Genomic DNA, 18,417 nt, shown 5'->3' with positions numbered 1-18,417 from the left:
ATCCTTGTCTTGTGCCTGATTTTAAAGTAAAGGCTTTCAATTTTTGGCCATTTAGTATGATGCTGGCTGTTGGTTTGTCATAAATGGCCTTTATTATATTGAGGTAAAGACCATCTATTCCAATTTTATGTAAAGTTTTTATCATGAATAAATGTTGGACCTTATCGAAGGCTTTTTCTGCATCTATAGAAATGATCATGTGATTCTTATTTTTGGCTTTATTGATATTGTGGATTACATTTATTGATTTGCATATGTTGAACCATCCTTGCATTCCTGGGATGAATCCCACTTGGTCATGGTGTATAATCTTCTTGATGACTTGCTGGATCCTATTTGCCAATATTTTATTGAAGATTTTTGCATCTGTGTTCATTAGAGAGATCGGTCTATAGTTCTCTTTTTTAGTTGGGTCTTTCTCAGGTTTTGGTACTAGAGTAATATTTGCTTCCAGGAATGACTTAGGAAGGATTGCTTCCCTTTCAATTTCATTGAATAGTTTGAGGAGTGTCGGCATTAGGTCTTCTTTGTATTTCTTGTAGAATACTGTAGTGAATCCATCTGGGCCTGGGCTCTTCTTGGTGGGTAAGGACTTAATTACATTTTCAATTTCAGTAACAGAGATTGGGTTATTCAACAGTTTTACATCCTCTTGATCTAGCTTTGGCACTTCATATGCTTCTAAGAATCTGTCTATTTCTTCTGTGTTATCAAACTTTTGAGAGTAGAGGTTTTCGAAATAGGTGTTGATGATCTTCTGTATTTCTATTGGGTCTGTCGTGATTTCTCCTTTTTCATTTCTGATTGCATGAATTTGAGCTTTTTCTTCCCTTTTTTAAATAAGCTTGGCTAGGGGCTTATCAATTTTATTTATTCTTTCAAAGAACCAACTCTTTGATTCGTTGATTCTTTGGATTGTTTTCTTAGTCTCTATTGCATTGATTTCTGCTCTGATTTTTATAATTTGCTCTCTTCTTTTGGCTTTGGGCTTGACTTGCTCTTCTTTTTCTAGCTGTTTGAGGTGTAGCATCAAGTTATTTATTTGTATTCGTTCTGTTTTCCTGATGTGGGAACTCAGTGCAATAAATTTTCCTCTCAGGACGGCTTTCATTGCATCCCACAGATTCCAGTAAGTTGTATCTGCATTTTCATTTTCTTTTAGGTATTGTTTGATTTCTTTTTTAATTTCTTCTGTGACCCACTGATTACTCAAGAGTGTGTTATTCAGTTTCCATGTGTTTGTGGGATTTTTGCAGTATCTTTTATCATTAATTTCTAATTTCAGAGCGCTATGATCCGATAACATGCAAGGGATGATTTCAGCTCTTTTGCACTTGTTTAAATATGTTCTGTGAGCTAATATATGGTCTATTTTAGAAAATGATCCATGTACTGCTGAGAAGAATGTGTATTCTGATGTTGTTGGGTGGAACATTCTGTATATGTCTATCAAACCCATTTGTTCACAGGTGTGATTCAGTTCTGTTATTTCTTTGCTCATTTTCTGTCTGGTTGATCTGTCCCTTGGTGTCAGTGGCGTGTTAAGGTCTCCTGTTACAATTGTGTTACTGATAATTTGAGTTTTCATTTCTGTTAATAATTGTTTTATATAACTGGTTGCTTTGGAGTTTGTTGCGTATATATTTAAGATAGTTATGTCTTCCTCTTGGAGTTTTCCCCTTACAAGTATGTAGTGACCTTCTTTGTCCTTTATGGTCATTGTTGGTTTAAAGTTCACGCTGTCTGCAAACAGAATGGCTACTCCTGCCTTCTTTTGGATTCCTGCTGCATGAAGAATTGTTTTCCATCCTTTGACTGTCAGTCTGTGAGTATCCTTCTGGGTTAGATGGGTTTCCTGTAAACAGCATATGGTTGGATTTTGTTTCTTGATCCATTCTGCTAGTCTGATTCTTTTGATTGGTGCATTGAGACCATCTACATTAATGGTTATTACTGTTAAATGCTGGTTAATTGTACGAATGTTATCTCTCTGCTGTTGCATCTTTATCTTTCTGTTCTGTTTAATTATTTGCTTTGCTTAGTGGTTTTTTCTTTTGTGTATCTAAACTGTCTTTCAATATTTTTTGCAGGGTTGGTTTGGTGTTCATGAAGCTCTTCAGCTGTTCTTTGTCATGGAAGTATCGTATTGCACCATCTATTTTGAATGATAGTTTTGCAGGATATATCAGTCTTGGTTGGAAATCATTTTGCTTTAGGATCTGGAATACTTCACTCCATGCTCTTCTGGACTTTATCGTTTGTGCTGAGAAGTCTGCTGTGATTCTGATAGGTTTTCCTTTATAAGTGATCTGTCTTTTCTCTCTGACAGCTTTTAATAATCTATTCTTGTGTTGGATTTCTGGGATGGTGATTATTATATGTCTGGGTGTAGTTTTATTTTGGTTATGACTGTTTGGAGTTCTATATGCTTCACTGATCCTGATGTCAGTTTCTGATCTCATGCTTGGGAAATTTTCATCTATTACTTCTCTAAATATCCTCCTAACATCCTTTATGTTGTCTCCCTCTCTTTCATTAATCCCTATCATTCTTATGTTATTCTTCTTTGCATCGTCTTGCAGTTGTTGAATTGTTGTTTCCTGATTCCTTGTTATTTTCAAAAGATCTTTACTTTCCTGTTCACTAGCTGCAATCATGTCTTCAAGGTCTGCAATTCTATCTTCACTTTGATTAAGGCAGTTTTTACAACTTTCAGTGGAGTTTTTTATTTCCTGTATATCTCTGTGCATCTACATTATGTGTTCTGTTTGTTTCTTATATTGCTCGTCTAGGGATTCTATCTTTTTGTTTAGTTCCTCCAATTTTTTATCTGTGTTTTCTTTAGATATATTTATAATCTCTTTCATTTCTTTTATCATTTCTTCTTTTATCTGGGAGATTATTTCGAGTTTGAATTTCTTTAAAGATTCTTGGAGTTGCTTGTCAACTTCAGTAGCTATTGTGTCCGATATATGAGGTGGATGGGATATATTTTCTTCTGTATGCATCGCTCCTAGGGTTTCCTGTGATGGGCTGGAGGTTTGAGGTTGTAATTTGGTCTTTCGTTTTGTCATTTTCCTATATTTCTGTGTTTCAAGTGTTATTTGAAAGCTTCCTCGGGATCACAGGCTGAGGTGCCTCAGGAACCTGCGATCCCTCCCTGCTTGCAGAAATATTCAGTCCTTCAGACAAAGGAAGGGGCTTCTGCAGGCACTCCGGGTCCACCCAGTTCCTCCTCTGCACGCAGATGGCTAGGCGCGGCTGGGCTCGGCGGATAGTGTAGGCCCACCCATCCGTTGGGAGCTCAGCAGACCTCCAAGTGTAGCCGGGAGGGATGGGGAGGCGGCTATAGTGGCCTCTAACCCACTGCTCCACTTCACTGCACCCAGAAGCCTGGGGATTCCGGAACAGTCTGAGATTTGGGCAGACTGTGCTGGGCACACACCACAGGCTGAGGTGCCTCAGGAACCTGTGATCCCTCCCTGCTTGCAGAAATATTCATTCCTTCAGACAAAGGAAGGGGCTTCTGCAGGCACTCCGGATCTGCCCAGCTCCTCCCCTGCAAGCAGATGGTTAGGCGCCGACACAGTGTAATCTTATAACCTAGAGTCTAAATTTCAGGCAAACTTATCATAGTTCTAGGTATTGGAATTAGAAAATAATTCCTTAAGTAACTAGTATAATATATCAAAAGTTAATCCAGATATAATATGTGAAAATATCAGTCATTTCCAATAGAATAGGAATCATAAGAGGAAGTAAATGAACATACAAGAATTGAAACCTATTAACATCTTTCATAACCTATTAACACATATTTCATAAGGATGGGCCTGAGGAAGATTGAAATATGCAGAGGAAAGTGATGCTACTATTCAAAACTGGTTTCAATGTCCACCTTCATAAGAGAAAATGTACCAAGAACGTAAGTGGCTGGCCAAGTACTCTGACATATATATTTAATTAGGCAGGGCTTCTCTGGGGAGGAGGAAGCCCACAGTCACATCTCAGCCCTTCAGCAGGCTGGGCTTTGGGTCTGCTCCCTGGCATATCCCATTATTACTCAGGTGCTACCTGGAATATGTGGAACATATTCCTTGGACGGCGGGGGTGGGGTGGGTAACTTCTGGGAATAGCTATAGCAGAGGGGCTGCTTTATGTAAGCTGCTTTTTATTCTCATTCTAAGCCAGCTCTCTGGAGAAGGTAGAGAGCCATAAATGCACACTCTACTTCTATGAACCTACCATGTGACTGCAGGCAAGTGTTAGTTTTTCTGAATATAAAGGGAAAAATGCATTTATTTTTGCTAATTGCAAGGTTTAAGTGAGATAATACTAGCACAATGACACCTGTCAGTCTTTAAATTTAGGAAAAACTTTCAGGGATGTTTTAAAATGTAATCACAACATACAACACTTCTTTTTTTTTTTTTTTTTTTTTTTTTTTTTTGTCTTTTTCCTTTTTATCGGTACCAGGGATCGAACTCACGACTGCCTGCTTGCAAGGCAGGCGCTTATGCCGCTGAGCTAAATCCCCAGCCCATACAACACTTCTTGAAGCCAGTACTACCTCTGGAGTAGCATGGGTACAATAGACAGTAGAACGATGACTCTGTTCTATATTTATGGTGCCTGGAGTAGTTTTTACCTTCTCAGAAACAACATTTACCTATCTGCATGAAAAGAATGATAGGATTGATTTTCCAGTGGTATTTTGACAGTCCAATAAAGGAATAGGAAGTAAGTACTTTGTGCACAGTGAGTGCTCCCTAAGAGAGCCGGAGCACTAAAGGTTTTGGTATTCACTTTACCAGTGACCACATGGCACATAGCTCTGTGTGTGCACATACCTGGCAGCTCAAACCAACATACGTCAGTAAGTGCTATTTTTGCAGACTAAACTCTGATGAAGAAATATCTGAGGACAGTGCTTCCTTCTGTTTTTTGGTTGACTTAAGAAACTATTTCCCCAAATAGTTTGAAGGAAGTGAAACTCTCAGTATGTTCTGGCCAGTGATATGTAAGTGGAGCCAGTGGGCCTTTACCTCTTTGGTTTTCCATTTTCTTCATTCCCTGACAGTTGTCTTGAGATGGATGGGAGAGTGGAAAACAGGAAATGAGCATGTGGCACGATGGTGTGGTTCAGCAGCCTTAGCACCCCAAACTGCGTATACCTGGACTTTTTTCCCAGGTTCAAAGGAAACTGTCAGTGTTTGTATACCACTTAGCACTAAAAGGAAGAAGAAGTGCACTGCATTCCCTCACTGTTTGATTCTATGTTCTTGATCAGAAAAATTTACTTTCAAAAAGTCTCACTGATTTTCCACCCTATGCACATAAATGTAAGGCTATCTCTACAAAATTTCTTTTATTCAAAGTGTGAGAGGTTGCATACTTCTTCCCCTCTTAAGAGATACCACTGAATGTATCTGCATCCAAAATCAAAATAGTAGATACAAACTGGCCTTGTGGCAAGGCATGAATGAAATGGCATCCTGTATGGATGAATGCCTTTTAGCATAAGGATAATGCTGCATGGTTGAAATTGTGTTTGGTTTACCTCAGCTTTTAAAATTTACATTTATGGGCATGTAACAGAATGTCCTTAATAAATTAGTTTTACATGCCAATCCTCTTGTTCTTCTGTCTAAAAGGAAATCACTGTCATTGGTACATATCCAAAGAAACTGAAATCAACATGTCAAAGACCCATATCCACCTTCATACTTATGGTAGCAATAACACAACAGCCTAGAAGTAGAATTTAAGTGACTATCAACTGATGAACAGGTAAAGAAAATGTGATGTGTATGCATAATGAAATATTATTCAATTCTAGAAAAAAATTGTCATTTGCCACAATATTGGTGGAATTAGAGATACTGTGTTAATAAAATAAGTCAGGTTCAGAAAGACAAGTGATCTGACTCCTATGGGACTTAAAATACTTGATCTCTTAGAAGTAGGGAATACAATAGGGGTTTTTGGAGATTGGGGACTATTAGGAGTGTGTGGAGATGAGAGAAAGTTTATCAGTGAGTTCTTAGTTATAGTTACAGACAAGATGTTCTGTGTTGCTATGTACGGTATGATGACTATGTGACAGTAATACAGTATACATTTCAAATGCCTTTTGAATGATTTTACCACAAAGTTATAAATGTTGGAAGACATGATTATATTTAACCTGACTTAAACATTACTGAATATATACATATATTAAACATTGCAAGTTACCCAATTAAAATGTACAAGGCTTCTTTTGTGTTTCAATTAAATATTACAAAAGAAAAATGACAAGGTAACAAAGATGAAATAGGAAACAATCTTAAAAACCCACCAAACTGCTATTAAAACAGGAAAAATGATGTTTTACTGTTATGTAAATGGAAATGACAATATTACTGAGATAATATTTCTCATATTAGAAAAGGTTTAGTTTCAATGCATGACATTGGACATGTTTCCACTGCTGGTGGGAATGCAAAATGGTATCTTTCTGGGAGGAAATTTGACAGTATATGATAAAATTACAGACTAACCTATTGGCAGAGTAGTCTTACTTCTAAGAATCTAAACTGAAGATATACACCCCAAAGTTCAAAATTACATATCAATAAAATATTCATTACAGTATCATTTTTTTGGTACCAAGATACAATTTCACAAATTTTTATATGTGAAACTTTTGATATGGTTCACTTAGAATTGTGTTGTTTTTTCCAAGACAAAAGAATTTATTAGCACATTAGGCAGAAAAGCCTATGAGATGGGGGTTACAACTGGTCAGTACTGTTCAGAACTATTGTGTCATTAAAAGAAGAGGAAATATTGTGGAACTGTTAGAAACTAAGGAATAATACTCATGAATAAAATGCAGGATTTTTAACAAAATACTGTAATGGATAAAGGATATTAGATTATAATGATATTTGAATAGGGCTATCATTTGTGGTATTTTACCAGTGTTAGTGTCCTATTCATTTGTATTATTGTGATAGAAATTGTTAAAAGTAGTAGAAATGGTGTGAAATATAAGTATTTTGTATTTGAATGCTTTTGTATAAGTCTTAAATTACTCTGTGATGTAGAATAAAACAAAGAAACAAATAAATAATAGCCTCTAAGTAATCACAATGATCCCAGGGTGTTACTAGAGCTGAGTAGATAGATGCCTCGTGTGGCTCCAGAATGGCTCCCAATGATCTCTGCCTCCTGGTATTCACATATTGTGGAGTCCTCACCCTTAAATGTGAGCTATACGAGTGACTTTCTTCCTTCAACTAAAGAGAGTAAAGTAAAAGTGATGCGATGTCATTTTTGATATTTACTTAGGAAAGATATTAACTTAGATCTTGTGGGGTTCTTTCTGTGGCTCTCCTCATCTGCTTGCTCTCACAGATGAGGCCGCCTACAAGGGACCAAGCACGGCCTCTGATCAGCAGCCTACAAAGAATGAAGGATCTAGTCAACAGCTTGTAAAGGATGAAATAATGACTCCAGCAACTATTTTGAAGATAACAATAAGCAATGTAACAATCATTGTTAAATGCCTGTCATCCTGTTTTGAAATCCTAAATCACTATTGTCTGTTGTTGTTGTCATTTTGCTATTGTTATTGTTTTTGATGGTTTATTTGCTTTTTTGTTTTTCTGCTTTTCCTCTTAAAAAGAAAATATAGGAAAAAAAGGATGAAATAATGCCAGTAAACATTGACTGAGGTACAGTCTGAAGGGGATTCTGACACAGTAGGACTAGAAATGACTGTATCACTAGCAAAAACCTTACTTGCATCCTCATGAGACTCTGAATCAGAAGGGCATACCAAGTGACTGACTGTAGAAAAGGTGAAAATCCCAGCACTCAGGAGGCTGAGGCAGGAGGGTCATTATGAGTTTGAGACTACAAAGTGAGTTCAAGGCCAGCTTGAACTGCATAATGAGACCCTGACTCATAAAAAGAAGAAGAAGAAGAGGAAGAAGAAGAAGAAGAAGAAGAAGAAGAAGAAGAAGAAGAAGAAGAAGAAGAAGAAGAAGAAGAAGAAGAAAATGTGAAATTATAGGTGTGTGTTTGTTTTTATGAGACTTTGAAACTGAATGTGAAAATTTTTCAGTAAAAAGGTAAGAAGTCAATAAAAGGTTTAAAAAACAATAAAAATGTCATTCCAGGGGGCTGGGGATTTAGCTCAGTGGCATAAGTGCCTGTCTTGCAAGCAGGCAGTCGTGAGTTCAATCCCCGGTACCGATAAAAAGGAAAAAGACACACAAAAAAAATGTCATTCCAGTTTTAGGAGTACATGGGCACCATGAGAAGTCTTTTCACATATTTTTGGTTTAAAACAAGCTCAAGATTGTAATGGAAGTAATGTATATAAAACATGAGTTAAGAATTTCAAAATTTAATTTTGAGTAATAAAAGTGGTAGGATTTGTACATATTTTTGACCTTAGAATAAGGAGGCCTTGCTGCTGGATAGACATGAGGGTTAAGGGACTGAGGACATTTCCTGAATTTTTAGTTTGTGCAACCTATGGGATTAAAGACACTATATTATTCACTTTACCATTGTTGGAACAAAACACCAAACTCATAATTTAAAGGAAGTAAAGTTTAATTTGGCTCACTATTTTCAAGGGATTTAGTCTGTGACTTGCTGGCTCCAAAACCGAAGCAGCATGATCAACAGCTCTGGCAGAGGAAAGCTGCTTTTCTCACAGCAGCTCCTTAGCTTGGGGCGGAGGGATGCTAGGGACGGAGATATATCCTCTAAAGGATGCCCCAGGCACACACCTATTCCAGTCAGACCCTAATTCCTAACTGCACTCCTTAATGGATCAGCCCACTGGTGAATACAGTGCCTGCACGATCCAATCATATTTAAAGAGCCTCATCTTTGAACATATGAGACTTTTGAGGAGTAATCTACATATAAGCCATCACCATCTGTCTGCTGGACAAATGTGAGTCACAAAATATTTAAACTTTCTTGAGGTGACTCTGGTTTTGAATTGGTAAATGCTTTAGTATGTATCCAAGTGGAAAGATCTGCATCTTGAGGAAAGGATAGGGAAGTAGATGCCCATTTAGGAGGCAAGATCATCAGTTGTAGAGCAGAGGGAGAGACAGAGAGAGAGAGAGAGAGAGAGAGAGAGAGAGAGAGAGAGAGAGAGACAGACAGAGAGAGAGACAGAGAGAGACAGAGAGAGAGAGATTGAGAGAGAGAGAGAGAGCATGGAGAGAGCCTTTCTTTGAGCCTGTGTCATACTAGTATTTAGAAATGCACTTAGGAAGAAGTGCATGAAGGAGCCAGAGCAGTTGGGGAAATGAAAAGGTGCAGAAATGGTATGTATTTTCGAGAAAAGATGATTTCTTTAAGCCTTTTGTGTTGAAGACCACTCAGAAAGTAAGCAAGAGCCTAATCAAGAAATGATTATTGAATGTGTCACAATGGAGTTTACTGAAGCTCTTCGTGGAACCAGTGTCTTTGGAGGGTAGGAAAAAAAGACAATCAAATGAGTTATGGGATAATAGGAAGAAAAAATGTAAAGACAGCAACTTTATATTCTTTTTCTGATTAAGGATAATGAGAGGAAACTCAGCCAGAGAATTAACAATAGTAGTCTCTACAATGTGGGAATGTTTGTACTGCCAGTATGTATTTTTCTCATTTCTAGCCACATAAATCTATTTCTCTTGTTATAGCCAACTACTAATTACAAATTGTGTTAAAGCATAGAATTACTAAGTCTTTTAGATTGCTGAGGGATGCTGTTTGTGTTGATGCTGGATACTTGGGGAGAAAGTTCACACCCCTAATTTAGGTGTCATTTCCTACCTCTACCAAACATTATATTCAGCCACAGGTGAAAGATTATCACTATGGAAGTTCTTTCCATCGTACCTACATTTTCCATCAAGGACTCCTGTGAACAATTCATTTCTCGGGTTCTTTTTTAAAAATACTTTCTGATTTGCTTGCTTTTTTCCCCCTATGGGTGATCATCATCTCAGAATTGAAACATGAATGTTTGCCACACTCACTGACTGTTTCTGACAAATGATCTTGGATAAATGGCCCACTGGCTGAAATATGAGTTAGGTGAAGTGAAAATAAAACAATGGAAAAGTTTTCTTAGGTAATTTAGGACGAACTGGACATATTATTGCCAGTTTTCTGAAACAATTCACTCCTATTCTGAGTTTCCAGTAGTGCCTGCTAGAACACAAAATTTCACCATGAAATTTGGACCTTTACTGTCAAAAGTAACATGCAGAAAGGGATAAAGGAACCAAGTTAAGTCAAGCTTGAAACCCCAGTTATGCCTTTCTTACAAGATAAATAAATACTCTGGATTGTCAAAAATTTTTGGTTATTGCTAGAACTCTGAAAGAGTAGATTTGGACCATTGTAACTAGTGTTCTTTTTGCTTTTGTGGACTAGATTTTCTCCAGAATTCTTATTCTGCCTTCTATTAACCTTAACTATTTATTTTTTGTTCTTCTATTCTGAGAGATACTCCTTATGATTTATGACTATTCTGGATAAACTGCCTCTTTCATTTTGTTCTCCTCCTTCTTAATTTTAATGCAGTGTCTTTCTTTATAAGGAAAAACTGCATTTGAAATCACACAAATGCTACCTTCTCTAAATGGTTCATTTGTGCCCCAATTGCCTTATGACAGGTACTTGTTCACTTAGGGAAGTGGTCATGTACCCTTTAGACATATCTCATACTGGGAGATCAGCCACAATATAGGTATCAAATGCACAACCACAACTTCTGAACAGTTATTCCTTTGTTGTTTATATGAATATTCACACAAAAATGATTTTTCAATAATTTATTGAGTAATCAGAGGAATACTTAGCCTCAGCTCCATTCATCTTCACTAAAACCTTGACTGCGTAAAAAGGGAATGAGGATAGCAAAATCAGGAAACAGCTTTACTAGAACCACCAGTGTCTCCAGAGATCCACACCATGTTGGAACTTAGGATGCTGGGAAACCAAGCAAGCAGCTTCCCTCCCTGGTAAGCAGCTGTTGTATGGCAGGCTGTGGCCCCTCCAAGGGGAGAACCACCAGCGTCTCCTGAGATCCATGCCATGTTGGAACTTAGGATGCTGGGAAACAAAACAACCAGCCTGCCTCCCTGCTAAGCAATAGTAAGCCTACTGGTGCACGAATGGAGAGTCAATCATCCCACTTCCCCTACCGGCTTTCTCTGGTCCCCCATCAGCAAATGGGAACCAGAATCTGAGCATCTCCTGGGAGGTTGACCATAGCTAATAAGGGGGATTTCCTTCTACCATCTCTTTGAAGGCAAATATTTTTATTACTGTTTTGCTTTATTCTGATTAATGGTACTGCTCTATTCAATATTCTGTTTTGGTAAGTTCTATAATGTTCTGTATTTCATTTTATTAAGATATACATGATTGAAAGAACAACTATTGTGAAAATAATAAGAAATACTGTGATACCTATTACTGTTCTCCCAGTAACCTGCTGTGAAGTTCTGTACCAATTTCACTACACTGTCTCAGTTGGCTTTATTCTGCCTTGTTCTGTTGTATTCTACTACCTTCAAAATAAAAATTAAAAAAAAGAAAACTAAGTATTACAAGAAAATTGTCTCCTACTATTTGAGTACATTTGAAAATTGTTTTGACACAGATCCGAGAAATTATGCAGTGGAAAATAATAATGAAGGAAAATTTCCCCTAAACCCATGCAAAAGCAAGCTTGTTAGAAAGTAACCACTGAGACCAACTTTCTGTTACAACAAACTTCATATCAAGAAATTTGTAGAAGAATTATTCCTCTCAGTATGTAATAAATGCAGAAAGGTCCTCACTAAAGTTACCTCTTTGTTTTGTAGTAGAAAAATCTTCCTGAGTGAATTTGTATGAATTAACTCAAAGTGACAGGGCCATGGATGTAGCTCAGCGATAGCACTTGCCTGGTAAGTGCAAGGGTCTGAGTTTGATTCTGATATCAAAAAAAGAAAAAAGAAAGAAACCCCAGCAAACTGACCAATTACATTGACAGAAGTTAAAATTCTCAAGTCACTCAAAAATTGTGCAGATAAAACCTATAATACTATAAATATAATTAAGTTTTGATCAATGAATCACATTTTATTATATCCAAGATAAATCATACATAAGGAAAACACTTGCATTAGACACCCAGGTCTACTGTAACAAATCAACACAAATTAGGTGTCTTGAAACAATAGATATTTGTATTCTCACAAGTTAGAAGGCACCTTGTCCAAAGTTCAGATGTTTTGGAGCAGTGGAGTAGGTTGCAAAAGACTGAAGAAAATTCGGGATATAGATTGAGAGAAATAAGACTAAGATTTACCAACAGGCATTAAAAGATAAGTAAAGGGTTAATTTCAGCTTACTAGTGAGAGAAGGTCCACAAGATGTGGGTATTGTTTCAAAAGCACTACTTGGTTGGTTCACAGGGGGCCACGTACATGGCTTGGCAAATTCCACGGTGTGTGTGTGTGTGTGTGTGTGTGTGTGTGTGTGTGTGTGTGTGCAGGAAGTACACAGCCACAGGACTGCAGGGTAAATCCCATAGGGCTGCATACTTAGTAAGAATAATACTTTGCAAAATCCATGCGGAACACATACCTGACAGTGCTACTTACCTGGTTTTTGGTAGCCTGTTAATATGAATCACTTGTTAGCAAAAGACTTTATAGATTAAGCTACATAGCAGTGACATCACTAAGGGTTTGTTTTTGCTTTTGTTTCTGGATTTTATGTAATTTTATGAACTAAAATTCCAAGAAATGACTGACTTAGCACATAGAAACAAGGCAATTCTTACAGATAACAATAGTTTTCCTAGTGTTCTTTAGATACACTGATTCAGATTTTCTTGTGTCATAGTACTTAAAATGTCTCTTTGATTTGCCAAGAGTCTTGGTAATGTTAAAGGGGCATTTCAGGGACATGATGTCAAATCCCTAGTTTTTCTCAGGGATGATAACCTCTACCATCAGGTGCCTAAATGTTCTTATCATCTTATCATGCCCATCTTTTAGTAATGACTCTCAGGCAGCTCATCAACATGTACATTGAAACCAAACCCTCTATAACAGTACAAAGAGCAAGAAATCATAAGGAGCCCTGTTTCAACAGTATGTAAATCAAACAACAGTATGTAAATCAAACACAACTTTATGTAGCAGGAGGCAAGTACACCAACTGTAAATAAGATCAACCTTAAGTTTCATTCTGCTAATAATGTGGGTCTTAACTTGAGTAAAGCTAATGATACATTGTAAGAATTATCAAGAATGAATGCAGTATTTTGTTTCATGAGGCACAAGTACCTCATTATTTTTTATCTAGTGACCCTAGAGGGTCAAACACAATTCATTGCACTAAATGCTTAGCTATATTTAGATATTTTTGTATTAAGTGAAAGAATGATATAGTGTTTGATGTCTTCAAAAGAAAGTAAATTAAATTAAAGTCCATATAGCAATCTGTGTTATGAGCAGTGTGTGTTGATCCAGTTTAATAGTTGGTTTTCTTGCATCAATGAAGTCAGTTGTATATTTCACAAGCAAATAGTACAGGAAGACCAGTGTAATTCATTGTGCATACTTAATTTATTTTTTTTGGATTATCATAATATACACAGGTTTGTATTGTCCTTGTGTTGTTAATGGGAACATCTTAAGCTCTGAATGTTTTAATGGTAGTTCTCTTAAGTTAAGTTTAAATGGATGCATGAGCATCTTATGATTTTGATCATCTTTTCTGATAATTTAGTCAAGCATATATATATATATATATATATATATATATATATATGTATATATATATATATGCCTTATATAAGGCATATATATATATGCCTTTTATAAGCTCTTGGTTTTAATTTTTGGTAAGGATGGTGCAAATAAACCCATCTCAATTTTGACAGCTCTAATGTTTTCTTTATATTCCCTATAGTCTTTTTTTGTTGTATTCTGGTTTGAACCCAGACATTTTGCACTAATTTCCATCCTCAACACTTTTATTTTTTAATAAATGATAATTGCATGTTAAGATAAAAATTATTACACTGTTTTCCCAAATTGTTGTATAATTTTTCAGTCCCACTAATAGTCACTGATAATGCTATTCTAATGACAGAATAGTGGCCTCTAATTGTTCTTCTAATTTATTTTCTTAATGACTTGTGATGTTAAACTAAATCTTTTCATCTGAATAATTTCGAAGTGACTGTCTTTCACACATTTGTTAATTGTTTTCTACATTCTTGACATTTTAACACATATAATATCTGTCATGTCGGCTAGCTGAATATCCATATTTTGTTTATATAAGACTTGTCATTGGGAATTTTGATGAATGTAAAATTTAGAAAGTACACGTAACTTAATTTTTATCTAAATTGCCTGCTCTTGTCGCCCACTTTTTTTAAGTCACACTCCAAATAATTCTAATATCAAAATATAAACACTGAAATACTCAATGATAATATATAATTTATATTTAATTTTATAATGTTTTCCTGAGTTATTCATTTGAAAAATTGAATGACATAGTTCTATTACCTATGTAAGATATACCAGGTAGTATTTTTATTTGATTTTTTAAAAAGAGTAGTAAATGTACATACTTTTCATGGCAGTAATTCATAACTATAATAAGTAATTTAACTTGTCTTGTATAACATTTGAATTTTTTTATTTGGACCACAAACATAACATGCACCCAGGAAATATAATACTGGTGCTTCTTAAAGCAAAACTAAAACTCTTTCTTAAAGGCTGAGCAGCACACAATTGTAAAAACCTGAGTCCATATGAAGTGCTTTTTTGGTCTTCTAAAAGATCAGGAATAAGACTTATACTTTTAGATATCAACCTTCAAATAATTATTTGGAAATTTTTATTGTATTTTTTAAACTTGAAAAATTACATTTTGACAGTTGAAAATGTGTCACTTGACTTTCAAATTTTAGGAACAATATTTTCCACAATTAATAACTGAAAACATTTTATTATGATAAAATACACACAGCATAAACCCCAACCATTTGGAGCATTGTTGAGTGTAGAGTAGAGTGCCATTAATACTATGTTACAACCATCATCATTGTATATCTCTAGCACTTTCTCTTTTTCCTGAACGGAAACTGTGTCCATCAAACAAGAACTCCCCAGTGTCCTCTTCGCTGACTGTCTGGAATATCATTCTATTTTCTATCTCTATCATTTGGACTACTTGTAAATTTATCTCTTATAAAAGGATTCTTCCAAATTTTTTCCTGTTGTGAATTACTTATTTCAATATTGTAGCTTCAGGGATCATCTATATAGTACTACATGCCAGAATGTTCTTTCATAGTTAAGGTTAAACAGTATTCCAGTGTGTTTCAGAGTTACATTTTGCTTATACATTCTTATGATTATAGACACTGGGTTGTTTCTAGGTTTGACACTTGCAAAACATGGTATTATGAACATGGGTATACTAAGGAATAGTTCCTTGTATGAAGTTATTTTGGTGTGTGTATTTTCTAATCATATGATTATATTTGTTAATACACAGTTACATTTCTAGTTTGACAAATTACAAATAAATAAGGCAATTAACATTAAAGAATGACCTAACCTTTCTCATATTGGTAAATAATGTAGGTTAACTGAGGCCATGAAAATGAGACCCATCTCACAGGTTTCATTTTATTGATCCAGTGAAAAATATGAAACCCATGTTATATCTCAGAGAGGCATGTGGTCTAATTTTCTGTTATGTACTTGCCATACATAAGTATAACACAAAGAACTCCATGTGTTCATTTAAACCAAAGAGCATTACTTACATTCTGTGATTAGGTATATGTCTTAGCTACTTTTCTCTTGTTGCTGAGACAAAATACACAACACCCAAAATTAAAGGGTAAAAGATTTTTTTTAGCTCAGTTGGTAGAGTTTTTAGTCCCTGATCATCTGGCTCCAAGACAGGGTTGCACATGGTAAGAGTACAACAGTTCATGGCAGCTGAAAATAGCAAGGCAATAAGGGAGGGAGGAGAGAGAGAGAGCGAGAGAGATAGAGAGAGAAAGAGAGAGAGAGAGAGAGAGAGAGAGAGAGAGAGAGAGAAAGCAACTTTCTTTCTCTAACATTTTCTCCAGTCTACCAGGATCAGGATGGTGCCAATACAATCAGTGGAATGATTCAGAAATCATCAACCCTTAATCCCAGCAGCCTTAGTCCCAGTACTGCACTACAAATCAATCGCACACTCTACATTCAGCCACCTTCAAAAAAGGTCTATGATTGCATGAGGTTTGGGGGGACATCCGAACACAAACCATAACAGTACACTGAAGCAAGTACATTTGTTTATTTTGAGGATATTTACCCATCACTGATAACCACGTATTTATTTTCTTCCACACATGAGTCTCAAAATATTAATGATACGTTTTTCAGTAGTAATGAATACTAAAGGACTGACTGTGGCATAGCCATGGACCACAAAAATTTGAATACAATATATTACTGGATTATTATTCAACACAATTCTTGAGTGAGACATAATGTCCAAACTGGTCATAACTACAAAGAGACACATAAGCAGCAGAATGGTCCAAGTGGCCCTTTGTTCTGGGGATGCTTTTGGAGAAACTTTGTTCCTGTGAAGATGCTGGGACTGTTTTTTATGCCTCCACAAGAGAATCACTATGTATCCACCTGAGAGGGACACAATTCCTATAAAGAACATATCTCTGATGGTCAATAATGTGAAAACTATGTGCCAGAGTAAATAGTTCATGGGTAAAAGAGAACAGGACTTACTGACATACAAAATATTTTCTGAAGTTAAATTGGTACTAGCAGTGATGGAGATAAAAAGGTGACTGCTAATGGATATATATAACAGCCAAAAGAAAAGAAGGGAACACAGGCTGTGACATGAGGATTCGTGTTTTAACTTTGCCAAACAAGAGCTTCTGGGGCTGAGCGTGATAGCCTGAAGGACACTCAGATGGCAGGTGATACACATGGAGAGCCCCCTCATCGACCTGTTCAAGTAGATAACTGATTTACATGTAATATCATTCCAAAACCCCCCTTGAGAGGTAAAAATGTCTCCAGTTATGAATCCTGTGGTTAGCATCGTCATTAGGTGGTTTAGGGCCAAGAGGCCAATAGGCAGGTCAGTGAGTCTGGGCCTGTGCCCTACAACAAACACAACGATGTGGAAGAGAAGAAGGATGACATTGCCTGAGACCCCAATCATAAACTGAAAATAAAATGTGATTGTGATGTTAATATTATTGGACAATTCCTTGTTCACATTCATTTTACATGGAAAGATGCATACAATGAATGTCTGAAGAGAAAAGCAAAAATACTTTATTACAGGTAGAAACTCCTTCATCAATATCAGCTGACACTGATGTCATCACAAAAATGAGTACATTTTTCTTGGTGCATCCCTATTCCACTTAAAATCTCAATTCTCCCTCATAGCATCTGAAAGCCATTCAACTCTCTCTGTCTCAACATTTCCCGTCATGCCTAGATCATGCAAGTCATTGCAAGGCTTTCGTATTGACCCTCCCACCGGTTGGTCGTACCCAGAGTTGCTTTATTTCAGTGTTATATTTATTCTTGTTTCTTTGCCAATCCAAGTATTCTTAATATATGGACAGAACAAAGGTTGGTAAGTATTAACTCTGCAGTCAGACTTGTTGATTTTATAACTGTGTTCCTTTTTTTCACTCTGAGTCTGAAATTTAATCATCTGATATATACAATAAGACTACCTATATCTTGGATGTTTTATGCATGACTGGAACTTAAGTATATGTACCAAATGTGGAAGCATTCTGGCATATGATGATGTTTCCCAAAAGGTTCGCTATCAGCCTGCAGTTATTCATATATGTTACTGGGTAGATTTTTTGCAGTTCCTTCAGTAATTGATGAGCTAAGTTCTTACCTGGAACAAAGAAATACAAAAATTTCCAGAATAGTACAAAATTTGAGTAATACTTCTCCAGATAACTCTGATGGAATTTTAGGACTTTTGTTTGAATTCTCCACAGTAATTATACATTTGACACATTTTTATTATCATGATAGAATAGCCTATGTCAGATGAGTTCAAATATTAGCAAGAGTATAGTTCAATATTTTTCTATTCAGGAATTTCAAATAAAAGCAATAAATATAATCATGAACAGAAATGCATTATGTTTATTCTATTTTAAAATTTTAATTAAAAGATGAGTACCCAAAGTAATCCTGAAAGATAGATTATGTAGGACTCTGAGCTTTCATTTCTCCTTCACATAAGCAGCGACACTTCTCCAGATTTACTATTCTCAAGCCTAAAACCGATCCAAGAAAATTTTAAAAGTGATGC

The 18,417-nt window shown here is 36.0% G+C and overlaps 1 protein-coding gene across 1 annotated transcript; it reads right to left on the bottom strand.

Moving 5' to 3' along the window:
* Positions 1 to 16,425: 16,425 nt before the first annotated feature.
* LOC134470260 (vomeronasal type-1 receptor 48-like) lies at positions 16,426 to 17,427 on the bottom strand. Its single transcript, XM_063259703.1, has one exon. The coding sequence runs from the start codon at positions 17,425 to 17,427 to the stop codon at positions 16,426 to 16,428; it is 1,002 nt and encodes a 333-aa protein (XP_063115773.1).
* Positions 17,428 to 18,417: the final 990 nt, after the last annotated feature.

Source organism: Cavia porcellus, unplaced genomic scaffold (genome assembly GCF_034190915.1).
Source record: "Cavia porcellus strain 051 isolate PalLab524CR breed Dunkin Hartley unplaced genomic scaffold, mCavPor4.1 scaffold_13, whole genome shotgun sequence".
NCBI classification, from domain to species: Eukaryota; Metazoa; Chordata; class Mammalia; order Rodentia; family Caviidae; genus Cavia; species Cavia porcellus.
This window is presented reverse-complemented; position numbering and strand designations above follow the sequence as displayed.

What these genes read in the sequence shown, in the direction of transcription:
- LOC134470260 (XM_063259703.1), bottom strand. Translation starts at nt 17,427, where the DNA reads ATGAAGGAGTTTCTACCTGTAATAAAGTATTTTTGCTTTTCTCTTCAG.